The following is a 14,805-nucleotide window of genomic DNA, read 5'->3' as shown; positions in this document are numbered from 1 at the left end:
CTGAGCAGCAATGCGGATAAAGTCCCTAGTGTCTGCAGAGTTCCCGCTCCATCCTGAGGGCTCTCTCCACAAAAAGAGGCATGTGTAAAAGCACAGAGGCTGTGCAAATGTAAATAGCCCAGAGAGTCACCCAGGTGCTGAGAGAAAGGACAGAGGGGCTTGGCTGCCACTGGGAGGAGGGCGGTCTCACAGGAGCAGGCTCTTCCCCGAGTGTCCTGTAAGCTGGGACGCACAGGCGACCTTGGCAGCCCCTGCTGTGTTTCCCTCCTGGCTCCTGGTGCCAGGAGACTCTTTTTCCTCTTCTGCCCGTTTCTCTTTTCTTCCTCTGGCTCATTTAAATGTTGGCATTCTCCCATCTGCTATTTTCTTTCTGCTCTCTCTCTCCTTTTCAGTGTAATGGTGGATCCCAAAGGAAGGGGGAATCGGGCCATCCCCAACACAGTTTGCTTGCTGACAGGGGCATCTTCTCCAGTGGGAGCAGTTGGCAAGCTCCCACCATCTCCCTGCTCCCAAGAGGCATCATCCAGAGCCCAGAGAGCTGGAAGGAGGGCGCTTTATGAGCCCTGACCCCATAGAGCAGCTGAGTGGGCCCCTGACCTGCTGTAGGCATAAGTCCGCACACTTATGCGAGGCTTCCACACACCAGTGGATCTCCAACCTGCTGCAACATTATAGCTTCTCATCTCTCCGCTCATCCAGTCAACCCCTGCAACTTTTCTTTTTTTCTCCTTTCTTTCTTTCTTTCTTTCTTTCTTTCTTTCTTTCTTTCTTTCTTTCTTTCTTTCTTTCTCCTTTCTTTCTTTCTCTTTCTCTCTTTCTTTCTTTCTTTCTTTCTTTCTTTCTTTCTTTCTTTCTTTCTTTCTTTCTTTCTTGCGGTGCTGGGAATTGAACTCAGGGACATCCTACCTCTGAGCTATTCTCCCAGCCTTATTTTTATTTATTTATTTTTTTTCTAAAAATTGGAGATAGGGTATCACTAAGTTGCCAAAAGCATCACTAAGTTGCTAAGGCTGGCTTGGAACCCATAATGCTCCAGTGTGTCTCAATTTCCCAAGTACTGAGATTATAGGCATGCCCCACCATGCCCAGCTTCTGCAATCTTTCAATAATACTCAGCACTCTCCTTTTTGGCTAGCCTCCAATAGCATCTCCCTGTTTTGAGCTAGTAGCAAACACTTTCTAGGTCACTAGTACAGAGTCATAAACTGCTTTTTAAGCTAAGAATGCTTCATTTCCTCCATAGGCTTTTAAAGTTACTGGAGGCTGGGGAAAGAGACAGGTTGGCAGCCCAAGGATGAGTTCTGTGCTACAGCCCCACAGAAGTTCAGTCCCTGACTGATTTGGGATGGGTCTCCCCGTTCTAACTCAGCAAGCTAAATTTTGAGGAGAAGCTCAGTGACCTCACCTGTAAAATGGGGCCATAGTGAGGGCCTAATTGGAAGGTTTTATTTGATGGTTGAATATGCTACTGCTTGCAAAGCATAAACAGGCAACACAGAGCAATTGCACACTGGCCACTGATGTTGCCATCGTCATCTATATCTGTGGCTATAATGAGTCAATTAGTGAGGTTTGGCCTATAGACTGTGTTTAACTGGTAAATAGATAGAGGAGCTGTATTTGAAAATGTCAAACACAGTACTGGGAACATATGGGTTTAAATACATATTTGCAAAATCTTCTTACTTAAATTCCACCAATCATGTTTTAATAGAAAGAAAGAAAAAACCATTGTATAAAACATAGTGTACACCGTATATACAGTGTATAAATACTTGTTTAATGCGAAAGTAGCACACATTGTATATATATTGTTCAAGTGTACATGGTATATACATTTATAATTATACAATGTATAGTTGTATAATTTGTGCATTGTATATACATTGTACAAATGTGCATGGCATATACATTTATACATGGTATACATTGTATATGCATTTACATGTATATGCATTGTACAAATGTGTATGGCATATACGTTATACATTCTATATACATTGTATAAATATACATTGTATACATATTTATACATTGTATATATACTCTACAAATGTAGATTACATACACATTTGTATATTGTATATACATTGAAAAATGTACACCATATAAATATTTATACATGTATATACATTGTAAAATATATAAATGTACCAACATTAATTGTATAAACATATAGCATGCATTGTACATGTTATATAAGATACTGTATACACATATGGTACGTGTAGCACATACATTATATAAATGTATAAAGCACCAAAAAGCCTTCGATGCCCCTAAATAGAGGTTTCCTAAAAGGCCTTAGCATGAGTGATAGAACCAAATTGATAGGTGCTCTCTCTGTGATTCTGGCTGTCAGGGCCTCTTTCTGAGAAGATGGGGTGTGAACAGGAGCTAATGGAGTGCAGAGACAGTTGGGTATGCAGGAGGTGTTTTCTTTCTTTTGTAAAAGCCCACATTGCCCTCCTGCATGGGCCACAAGAGGGTGTGTGTGGCCACAAAACCCAGATGGCAGAGGTGTAGGAAGGAAGAAAGTCACTGGAACAATTCCTATTTGGAACTGGGTTAAGCGTTCACAGGGGAGTGGGAAGTACAGGTACAGAGGACCAGAAAGCCTTCCCAGGACGGAAGAATATCCAGAGGGCCTGTTCTAGAAGGGAAAGCCCAGAGCTTCTTAGAATCTTGTTCAGTGAACAGAACCCCCCTGGGTGTGTTGGCAGAAAATACAGAATTTCACAGAAACTTTTAGAATATCCAGTTATCGAATCTACTCATCATAGCTTCTAAAAAACAAGAATTAACTTTAGATAAGTCAATTTTAAGATTTGGAAAAATATTTCTTTTTCTCTCCTTAAGCAAGTCATAGAATTACGAAGAATTATTTGAGTAAGAAGGCCTGGGTTCCTACACAACCGGTTTCTATTCAGTCCTTTATCCAAGTTACACTGAGTAAACTTGAAATTAATTTCTAATCATATTTCTAATCATTGATTTTTGGCCTTCATTATTAGAAAGTTTCTTACAGGACCTACTCTACACAAAGCCCTTGGTAATTTTATACACAAGTGTAATCTAATAGTGAATGTCAGCTCGGATTAATAATAGAATTCAGAGCAGCAAACAAAGGTTCTAAACAGAAGTTAGTTTCTCAAATCCTAATCTGCTCCAAATACTAGAATCCCTCCTGGTCATCTGCCACAGGATTCGCTTACTAAAGGGAGTAAGAGTAACAGTTTTTACTCAGAGAAGATTGTAACAATTGAGTGAAGAGACAAGAAAAATCCTAACAATACTCTCTCAATGTCAGTTCTCTTCTTTCTATAGTTTCTCCAATGTGCACAGTTTTGGATGCAAAGCCATCTAATTAGAAAGACACATTCTCCACCAGCATATGAGGAATGCTTTTGATTGTGTGTGTGTACTGGGGATTGAACCTAGAGGGAGTCCACCTTTGAACCACACCCCAGTTCTATCTAATTATTTTTTAAAATTTGAAACAAGGTCTCACTAAGTTGCTGAGGCTGTCCTCAAACCAGTGATCCTCCTATCTCAGCCTCCCAAGCACCGGGATAACAGCCACCACACCCAGCTCACAGACATATTTTACATTGCTAAGATTTGCCTGCCCAGATTCAAACTCACAGTACCCAGTTAAAACATCCATGCCAGGGGCCATATGTTCACAACTTGGAGAGGGGCGGGAACAGGTGCCTTCCTTCCTCCTTAGTTGACTCTGTCCCTCCCAGGCTTTGCAGCCTGGTCTGTGTCTGCTCAGGTCTTTGTAGATAGGTACATGCAAATGACTCCTCTTTGTCAGGGGCACAATTCCCTCCCTTCGCAAGGCTGAATGGCCATGAATGGCATTTTACAGCAAAACAAAGACTTTCTTTTAGTCTCTTAAAAGGCAGTCAAGGAACCTTTTCTTTGGTGGTGGCTCGTGACTAGCTCAGAGAGGGAATTGAGTGTGGGCACTCAAGTCTGAAAGAAAGAAGGAATTCTTCCTGACATCCCTACCTGAGTCTCCGGCACAAATTTCCCCCAAAGAGTGATAATGCTCAAAAAGTCACGTGGGAATAAGTCTGTGACCCTCAGCCAGCATAGCTGTGGAGAAGGCCCCTGGCTCCCATTGTGGGGTTGGAGAAGTGAGCTTTCATTTCCCCCGTGTTACTTTTGTGGAATGGCTGGGCTGTTATGGCACCAATCCAAGAGATGTGTTTTCTTCCATGATGGGCCAAAGAAATACACATTTTTCTCACAAAGAATCTGGCTGATGTTCATGTAGGCTGGGTCTAAGCCAGGGGCTCGGAAATTTATATTCAGGACTCTTTCTTCATGAACTAAGCAGATCAATGTCTAACTATCTGGAACATTGCCGGGCTTGGTGGCACATGCTTGTAATCCTCGTATTTGGGAGGCTGAGACAGGAGGATGGCACATTCGTGGCCAGCTTCAGCAATTGGTGAGACACTCCGTAACTTAGGGAGACCCTGTTTCAAAATAAAATAATAAAATAGGGCTGGGGGTAGAATGCCCCGGGGTTCCATCTCCAATACCACACACATAAAAAAGGAAGAATTTGGACTATCACCCTATCCCATGTCCTGGCCTGAGATGACATGAAAATATTAAACTGGGCCTGGTGGCACATGCTTGTAATCTCAGCATATGGAAGGCTGAGACAGGAGGACCACAGGTTGGAGGCCAGCCTCAGCTACTTAGCAAGACCTTGTTTCAAAATAAAAAATAAAATAGGGCCAGGGGTGTAACACAGAGATAGAATTGAACTCAGGGGTGAACCCTGAGTTCAATTCCTAGTACCATACACAAAATATAAAATAATATCTAGAAAAGAAAGGAATAAAGGTCAGACAAAAAATGGCACATTATATCAAATCTCACCAGTTGGGCACTTTGGAAAGGGGAAACTTAAGAGAGAGGACAGCAGCCAAGTTGTAGGCAGAGAGAGACACAGAGCTGAGTGGGTCAGCTGAGATGTGGTGCCCTCCTGTAGCCATAATAAGCCCATTTGCTCCATTCTGAATAGTAGTGAATATACAATCTCCTGTGTACCTGTCTTTAGCTGAGTAACTAACGGAAGCCCCAAGATAGCTGAATTTTAGCTGTATGTATAAGGAGAATAAAATAAGAATATTAACATTTCTTTGTTTAAGTGTAAAATAATATAGTGCTCCTTCATGGACGAATGGCCAATCTCCACCTCAGGACTGACTGATCACTGCCCCTCCAGGCCAGTTTCTCTGGTATCCTTTACACCCTGACTTTGGCCAGGGTTTAAAGTACTTGGGAGGCTGAGACAGGAGGATCACACAGGTTCAAAGCCAGCCTCAGCTACTGAGTGAGGCTTTCAGCAACTTAGTGAGAGCCTGTTTCCAAATAAAATATAAAACAGGTCTGGGAGTATAGCCTGGTGGTAGAAAGTTCCTGGGTTCCATCCCCAGTAACACACACACACACACACACACACACACACACACACACACCAAAACCCGGTTTTGTTGAAATCAATACCATCTTGGGGGTCATGTGCACCTGGCCATTTCCACTGGAGGAAGTAAAAAAAGAAACACTTTTGATTACCGGACAACTCCCATTTATTTTTTTTATGAAAATGATGGTGAGGGTACAAGTCTCCATTGTTGACAGAGAAAAATGAGGAGCAAGAGAAGGGGGCTATTTCTACTGACAGCTTGGTGCTTCTGGTCTTCTGACCACCCCTCTAGGGCTCAAAGAAACATCTGAGATTCTTGGTTTGCTAATAAGGGGAGTTCTACTTTGCTTGGCTTCCTTGGGTACAGAGATACAGCATACTTTGGGATGTGTTGTACCTACAACCTCCACCTTCATACCTTCAAGTATGGCCCTGATCCCAGCCTGTCAGGGAGTTGAAGGAAGACCAGGCTGAGAAAAGCGATGCTAACGATGTCCAACAATGTGGCTGCCTATAAAAGAGTCCTTAAAAAAATAATTTTATATGTTTTTAATTTAGAAAGGAAAGAAATATATTTAGCTCATGGCTCCAGAAGTTGGAAGTCCAAGATTCTAGAAGTTGGAAGCCCAAGATTAAAAGAGTCTGTACACCTCGGCAAGGTCTAAAGAAATCGGCCCAGACAGGCGAGGTGGTGCATGTTTGTAATTCCAACATTTTGGAGGCTGAGACACATGGTTCACAGCCACCCTCAGTTACTTAGTGAGGCCTTCTGCAACTCAGTGAGACCCTGTTTCAAAATAAAGAATATAAAAAAATAGGGCTGGAGGTGTTGTTTGGACGTAGAATGCCCCTGGGTTCCATCCCCAGTACTGGAAAAAAAATGGCTCTTTTTTGAGAAAATCACTGGGAATTCAGCATCATTTCTTTCTGCTTGTAGGACCAAGTGTCAGCTCATATGTCATTCTGAAACCGTCGCACACAGATGTGCCGCTGATGGCTAAGTCAGCACTTAACTGTCTCTTCTTGCAGGTGGGAGGGGGGCAGAGGGCCCCATCATCTGTAGCCTGGTGAAGAGGACCAATGTGGATGGTCGTCCTGTCTCTAGAGAACAGATCTGGGGCGTTTTTAGTTAAACCAGTGCAGATGGTATTAAGTGATTTCAAAGCTGGGTGAATGTGATTTCCACACCTATTCATTTTTAATTTAAGTCTACTTAAACTCTGAGGACCTTTCCATTGCTAATTTGTTATGGTGATATTAATGACTAGTTTGGCTTTACTGCAGTATGGGCGCCGCTTCTTTAGAGTGCAATGAATCCGAGTGAGGGTGAGATTAGTAAAACCACCCGTGGCTGGGCGTGGTGGCGCACGCTTGTAATCCCCACGCTTGTGGGGTGGAGACAAGAGGATCGCGCTGGTTCGAAGCCAGCCTCACTGGCATAAGAGACCCTGTTTCCAAATAAAAATATAAAATAGGTCTGGGAGTGTAGCCCGGAGGTAGAAGGGCTTCCAGGAACCCCAGTACCACCAAAAAATAAAAAATAAAAAATAAAAACAACCTGTGAAGTGGTCATAGGCATCTGGAGTCACCTGCGTGTTCCAAAGAGGGACAGAGAAACTGTACAAACAGCCTATTTGTGTCTCACAGGTGCGGTGGTTGCTAATGCAGTTACAGACTTGGTCCTCCTATGTGTATGATAGAAATTTTAAAAATGAGAAAATGAGCCCACATAGGTGTGTGGATTTGTAATCCCAGGACTTGGGAGGCTGAGGCAGGAGGATCATAGGTTCAAAGCCAATGTGTGCTAACTTAATGAAAAAGATAAAACAGAGCTGTGGGTATAACTCAAAGGGAGAGCATTCCTGGAAAGAGAGAGAGAGAGAGAGAGAGAGAGAGAGAGAGAGAGAGAGAGAGAGAGAGAGAGAGAGAGAGAGAGAGGGAGAGGGGTGCATGTAAGCAAGAGGATAAGAGGATACGAATATATAGAGAGCAGTGATAAGAAGGGTGAACTAAAAATCCACAAATAAGACAATAAGCTCCTTTCTTAGAGTTACTATGCACATAGATAACTTTTACTGTTTTTTTAAAAACTAGCACAATGAAGTGTGGTGTCCTTTAATCTCTTTTATAACCAATTTTCATGGAAACAAAATGTTGAAAATATGCTTTTATTGCTGGATTGATGCTTTTATGAAGTCAACCCTTTTCATGTTAGGAATGGAAAATGAAGGCTGAGAGTGAAGTAGGCTTTGTGATTTTATAATTTTTTTTCCATGACGATCTTTCCAGATATTGAATACTTATATTTTCACATGGTCTTTTTCTGACTTCCCAGAAGATCCTGCTACCAACTACAGAAAAAGAAAACATGGAGGATTTGAAATGGGCCTCCCAGCGATCTCCTTCCTTGTTACTCGCAGACATTTATGGAATTCTAGGATTGCACAATGAGCTCTGCCCATTAAGTTTGTTCTATGACTTAAAGAATGTAATAGACACTTGGTCTTGCAACTTGAAGAGTCAAATCTCAAGAAATTAAAGGTGTGAGGCCGGCCAGCTTCTGAGACACACCTCTACATACAGGAAATGGTGAAAATTAAATTTACTTGTGCTAAGAGTATCATGCTTTTGAGCTTACTTTTTCAGAATCCAGAATACAAGCAAGTTTGTGTAATGTCATTTTTACCTCTGGAAAGTTACTTTAGATATGAATATATTTTGAATTATGGGCACACTACCTATGACTTCACACCATGTAGATCTTTAAGTTTCCTTCCGGAGATTGTCCTCCCTGGAGAGCAAGACCCTGATCAGCTGGTCCCATCACCCGAGGCTGAAGCTGAGAGCAGCCACGATGCTCACCCGGTATACACCCCAGGTGTACACTCTCCAGCCAGGTATACAGTCTCCAGGTGTACACCCCAGGTGTACACTCTCCAGCCAGGTGTATACTCTCCAGGTGTACACCCCAGGCTAAGGCAAGAGCAGCTATGATATTTTCAGGTGTTCATGTCCTGGGTGGTGCAGCTGTGTGACTAGCAAATCAGGGGGAAGCAGCTGCGTGAATTGGAGATTCCCCAGCCTCCTCTGAGAACCCACCAAGATGGTCCACAATGGCTTCCTAAACAAGATTCCTTTACTATTCCTAACACACTATCACATGTGAAACATTGTTTACTTCAGAGACTATTACTTAAAGAAGAGAATTCCCACCAGGACGGCTGTAAAGTTTTGTAGGGAAGACCTAGCCATTGGTTAGAAATTAAACAGATTCAACACCTTGTTGGCTACTACAGAAATGATACGCGGATCGTTAAGCCAGACCTCCGGTTTTGCTGTCCTACAAAACTAAGTTCGTGTATGTACATCAGAACCTGGGAATTTGGGCAAAGAAAATTAAATACTGGTGTCGGTACCCAAGTCTCAGAAACTACATCCTTCCAACAGGAGGGATTGCTGCGTGTTACAGAATCAAACTCTGACTTGTCCTTGATCTTGGGGGCGAAGCCTGCCTTTTTCTGAAAGCAAGGGCAACCATTTGTAGAAAAGCCTGTTTTTTTCTGACCCTGGATAGTACGAGCAGAGAAGTTAGACAAGGGTCAGGAAAGACCATGCATTTAGGGGCGTTAAGACTCCAGAGTACAGGTACCTTTGGAATGAGGCATCTGCCTGAGCAGGGGACAAGGCCAATGGGGGTCCATGATATTTAGATGTGAAGGGGTCCCTGATCAAAAGAGAGGCATTTCATGATGTATAGGTGGAGGCCCATGATGAATAGAGGCAGGATCTTTAATGTGTGGATGTTTCTATGACGTATAGATGGGGTTCCATGATGTACAGACTATCTATCATGGTGTATAGACAGATGCCCCCCACCCAATGCAGAGACAGAGTGTTCCTGGGAGGACAGCAATTAGGCAGAGCAGAAGAACAAAAGAACATTTTTAGTGATTCCTGAAATCTTTTCTTTTGTATTTTTCCCCCCCTGAATCTAGCCCGACCCCATCCAGGATGGAATTGTAATTTAACGAAACTGCATATGGCTCCCAGTCCCCAGTCTTGTCGTAAGACTTGGCTCCCTCCCAGCTGAGAGGTGCACATCTTGAGGGGGCTGGAGGGGGGATAATGAGCCCCCTGGCGTGGCGGAATGCCGCGGGGTGATGAATGACCCGCGACCCTCGCGCCGCTTGGCGCCCTTCATCATCCAGTCGGAGTGGTTAGCAGACTGTCAGAGAAAAATAATTTAGCAGCCGGCGCTTTAACTGATGTGCTGCATTCTGGGGTCAAATGACTATTACAAAGTAGTAGTGCCACTGGTTTCTCCATCGTGAGAGCTCAGGGCTGACAACATGAAAGAAGGAGGCATCATGCCTGGAATTCGCTGACATCCTTCAATTTCACACGGTGGGAGCAGGAGGGGGAGGTAGCCGGGGAAGGACAATTCCTATGACACAGAAAGTCCCCAGGTCTGGCGGGGGTGTCAGGAAGTCTGTAGAGTGATGTTAAAACGGATAAGAGAAAAATGGTAATGGAGGGACAGGCCAGGGGAGGGCTTCTCAGAGGAGGGGGCAAGGGGAGGTCGTGTCAGGGGTCATGGGCAGCCCAGGAGGCACTTGTCCCTCTGTGAGCCTCTCTGCCCAGCCTTCCTGAGGCAGCAGGGGTACAGTGCTTTTATAACCGTGTCGACAATTTTAGACTACAGACAATAGAGAAACAGAGTGGGAAGGAAAGAGAGGAAAAAAATAAGATAGAGGTATAAGAAAAGAGAAAGTAAGGCCCCAGAATTATTTCTTCCTCCTCCTCCTCCTCCCCCTCCTCCTCCCCCTCCTCCTCCTCCTCCTCCTCCTCCTCCTCCTCCTCCTCCTCCTCCTCCTCCTCCTCCTCCTTTTTCTTCTTTTTTTCAGTACTGGAGATGGAAACCAGGGGACTTTTACCTCCGAGGTACACCCCCAGCCCTATTTTTTATTCTTTATTTTGAAACAGGGTCTCACTGAGTTGCAAAGGGCCTCACTAAGTAGCTGAGGCTGTTCTCGAATGCAATCCTCCTGTCTCGGCCTCCCAAAAGTTAGAATTACAAGTGTGTGCCACCATGCCTGGTTCCTCCTCCTCCTCTTCCTCCTCTTCCTCCTCCTCTTCTTCCTCTTCTTCCTCCTCTTCCTCCTCCTCATTCTCCTCCCCTCCTCCTCCTCCTCCTCCTCCTCCTCCTCCTCCTCCTTCTTCTTCTCTTCCTCCTTCTTCTGATACTAGGGATAGAACCCAGGGGCATTCTACCTCTGAGCTACACTCCCAGCCCTCTTTCATTTTTTTTTTTTTTTGTACTGGGGTTCTTGGAAACCCTTCTACCTCTGGGCTACACTCCCAGACCTATTTTATATTTTTATTTGGAGACAGGGTCTCTTAAGCCAGGGAGGCTGGTTTCGAACCTGCAGGATCCTCCTGTCTCCACCTCCCAAACACAGGGATTACAAGCGTGCGCCACCATGCCAGGCCTATTTCATTCTTTTTAAATTTTGAAACAGAGTCTCACTAAGTTGCTGAGGCTGGCCTAGAACCTGCGATCCTCCTGTCTCAGTCTCCCAAGTCCTGGGATTGCAGGCGTGTGCCACCACACCCCACAAGGGCCCAGGAATTTTGTGGGGAGGTTCGCCAGGGATCAGGAGGAAGTGGTTCTCGTTTGCCCAGTGCCTTGTGTTATCTTAGATTTTGTATGAATTTGAGGGTGGATTGAAAGGCAAGTCTGATAGAGATTATGGGTCCAAACCCCTCCTATTAGAATATTCACTGGATGTTTAACAAATACTTGAAATTAAGTAAATGAATGCAAGCTAGAGATAGCAGAAGAAAATACCCTTCCTTTGATTAGAACTTTTTTTTTTATTGATATAGTTTCTCTCTTCAGCTAGCAGAAGAAAATACCCTTCCTTCGATTAGAACTTTTTTATTGATATAGTTTCTCTGTTCAGCTTTCCAGGGTTGGTAAGAAGCAGAACATCTGCTTTGTCTGTTTTTTTTTTTTTTCAGTACTGGGGATGAAACCCAGGGGCATTCTACCTCCCAGATATACCCCCAGCCCTATTTTTATTCCTTATTGTGAAACAGGGTCTCACTGAGTTGCAGGGGGCCTCACTAAGTAGCTGAGGCTGTCCTTGAACCATGGTCCTCCTGTCTCAGCCTTTCAAATGCTGGGGTGACAAGTATGTGCCACCACGCCTGGCGCTTTGACTGTTTTCCATACCATACCTGCTCGGCGTCAAATACATATCAAATGAATGAATGGATGTGTGAATGCCCTGCCCAGTCCTGACTCAGGCACGGGGTCCAAAACTGGCACTTCGCTCTGTCAGCTGTCTCCTGAGCAGTGTCTGAGGCTCTTCTGGTAACCTGCATCCTTTACTCTTTACGATCTTCAAGGCAAAATAGTGGACCCTGTTCCATGTGCTATTGTGTAACAGTGGCAGCAATAACTTACAATTACTGAGTACTTACAATGAATCCCGCCCCAGGCTAAGTGCCTTTTAACTATGTAAAGTGTTTCTTCCCTTGATTGATGCCCCCAAATGAATACAGATAATTTTCGGTCTCTATGACATTAGCGATGCCCACAAATAATTCTCAAAAAAAATGATAAGAGAAAAGATAATTTGCATAAATAAGCAATTATGAGACTTGGCAGAATAAGGTGTTCTTTTTTTCCATAAAATGGTGTGAGACTAGTTCCTGCCACATAAGTAGCGCTAAAAAAGCTTCTTAAAGGAGTGAAAGCAAGCTCGTGCAAGAAAGCAGACCCACAGCCGTGAATGCGTCCAAAGGCTGGAGGCACGGTCAAGCCAGTTGAATAAAGGGACACTCCAGGCCCCAAGTTTTATTTTAGCTTTCTCTACCTTCCAGTTCTTATTCTTCTCTCTGATCCTTGGACTCCACCAGCATCCTTCAGAAGGAGCCTCCACCTGGCCTACATCCAGGACAACTGAAGCACCGGTTTCCTCGTCCAATCCCCACCTCCTTGGGTCTCCCAGCCTCTCTGGCTAGAAACCCACCCGGACCATCACTGCACACATGCATCGCATCTCCCTCTACCTGCTTCCTGCGGAGACAGAGGGTCCCTGTCCCATCTCACACACTCCCTCCCTATTGGCTGCCTTTCTTTCTTCCCCTGTATTTGGTCTCATCATTGCAAAAATGATCTGGCATCATGAATTCCCGCATTACCTCTGCTAAGTCGGAGTGTTGACATTTTCTTTCCTGTGTTTACATCTGCACAATTCTCCCTCCAAAAAGCCTGGAAATTGCTCTTAATGAGGCTAGAAAAGGGGGCCTTTGGGGAAAAGCTAGTGCTCACAGCTGTTGGGGGAGTGGGGCCTATTTCTTCCCCCATCACAGTGGCAACAGTATTCCCAGTACACCCATCCCAGTGTCCTGCTACCCGAGAATTCTCACCTGGGGCAAGAGGTTACTTTTACTCCTGCTGGGGGTGTGTCCAGGCAGCCGGATGTTGAAGAGGGCCTGCAGGGCGGCCTGGGCAGCTTGTCCCTTGGCCAGCTTCTTGCTGCGTCCCGAGCCTTCGAACGTCCTCCCGTCCACACACACGGCCATGACAAAGCTTTTGGCTCGAGGCTTCTCAGCCGTCTCTGAGAGGCACACGTACCTCAGGCCAGAGCGCAGCTCGTTCAGCACCACCACTGGGTTCTTCTCGCCCAGGGCTGCGGGCGCCGGCCAGGCTCTGTCTGGTCGGGCTGGGCCCATGAGGTCCAAGGTGTGGTAGAGAAGCCGCCCATGCCGGTAGGCCGTGGACAGCAGCTCGGTGTCAACAGGACGGCAGCTTGAGAAGTCCTCGCTGGGCGTGGACGGCTCAAACTCCTTGAACAGCGTGTCTGGGAAGTCGGCCAGGTCAGAGGTGAAGTCTGTGCAGGGATTTGTGCCATTGCCCATGGCCAGGTGGGCCTGGCACGCGTTGGGGAACTGCACGAAGGACTTCAGCGCCAGTTCTGCAGCCCGCATCTTGGCTTTCTTCTTGGTGGGCCCGGTACCCTCAAACGTGAGCCCGTTCACTTCCACAGCCACTGCGAAGACCGGCGCGTGCACGGGGCCTGTCTGCGACACCATCCGGTACTGCAGGCCTGGCTTGAGCTCGTGCAACTGGACCAGGGCGTTCTTGGGGGTCATAGACCACGACAGCTTCTTCCAGATGAGCTGCAGTTTGCAGAAGTGGCCCCCGTTCCCTTCCTCCAGGGGCCTTTTCCTTTTGATGCTGGCTGTGCTTCCTCTGGTCCTGTCCCCCGGTGGCGGGGGCCTGGCCCCCAAGTTGCTCACATTACGGTTTTCCTTTACTTCGGCGCTGCTGGTACCTGGAGGTAAGAACAAATGAGCCGTGATCCCCCACTGACAAGTCACCACTAAAGACAGACTGGCACTATTGCAAAACTCGAAATCCATTTTTAGGAAGGTTTTGCCCTCCACACCACAAGCCAGGCCCGTGAAATGTGCATTAGTGGCCCGTGCCCCCCTCACGGGACCGGTACCCATGGGGACTAGTTGTTCATAAGAAGAAGGACCTGTGTTTCCAGGAAGTTCTTAGAGAGCCACACTTGAGAAGAAGCAGGAAGAGCTGCAGGCAAGGATCGTGCCCTTGCCTGGTTTCCCCATTTTCTGCTCTGAGTGTGGGCTGTATATTCTTGTTCACAAGGTACCCTCCTCCCTCTGCAAATGCCACCCCCAAATCCAAGCAGAAAGTGGCCCTTCTTATCTACGAGCTTTGAGCAACACCAAAGTCAGAAAGGCCTTTCCTCCAAGAAGCACCCTTCTTTTTCCACCTCCTGGGTTCCCCGGCTGGGCACCCCAGTCCCACGATACCCTGCACTAGGGAACAGCCGGCTGCACTAGGGTCATGTCTGGAATATCCAGTCCCAAATGGAGTTTCTCAAAAACTGACCTCCTAATTCACATCCAGAGGTGGGAAAGGCTGTAAGAAAGGAAGGCATGAATCAGCAGGGCGTGATGGCACACGCTTGTAATCCCAGCATTTGGGAGGCTGAGATAAGAGGATCGCGGTTCACAGCCAGCCTCAGCTACTTAGTGAGGCCCTCCGCAACTTAGTGAGACCCTGTTTCAAAATAAAGAATAATGCCGGGCGTGGTGGCGCACGCTTGTAATCCCTGCGCTTGGGAGATTGAGACAGGAGGATCGCACTGCTTTGAAGCCAGCCTCTCTGGCTTAAGAGATCCTGTTTCCAAATAAAAAAATATAAAAAAATAGGCCTGGGAGGGTAACCCAGAGGTAGAAGGGCTTCCAGGAACCCCAGTACCATCACACACACACACACACACACACACACACACACAAAATATTTTAGCTGG

At 45.9% G+C, this 14,805-nt stretch overlaps 1 protein-coding gene across 1 annotated transcript in view; it reads right to left on the bottom strand.

Annotated features, from left to right (window-relative positions):
- The window catches only part of ADARB2 (adenosine deaminase RNA specific B2 (inactive)), a gene marked incomplete at both ends in the record, with an annotated part of 517,782 nt that overhangs the window by 155,958 nt on the left and 347,019 nt on the right, over positions 1-14,805 (bottom strand). Inside the window, one exon of the mRNA XM_080717125.1 lies at positions 12,890-13,797. Within this exon, the coding sequence (XP_080573251.1) occupies positions 12,890-13,797 (908 nt within the window). The remainder of the gene's footprint in view (positions 1-12,889; positions 13,798-14,805) is intronic.

The sequence above is a fragment of the Muscardinus avellanarius genome, assembly GCF_963383645.1.
Source record: "Muscardinus avellanarius genome assembly, chromosome: 20".
Lineage (NCBI taxonomy): Eukaryota > Metazoa > Chordata > Mammalia > Rodentia > Gliridae > Muscardinus > Muscardinus avellanarius.
Note: the sequence above shows the minus strand (reverse complement) of the source record. Positions and strands in the feature narration are given on the sequence as shown.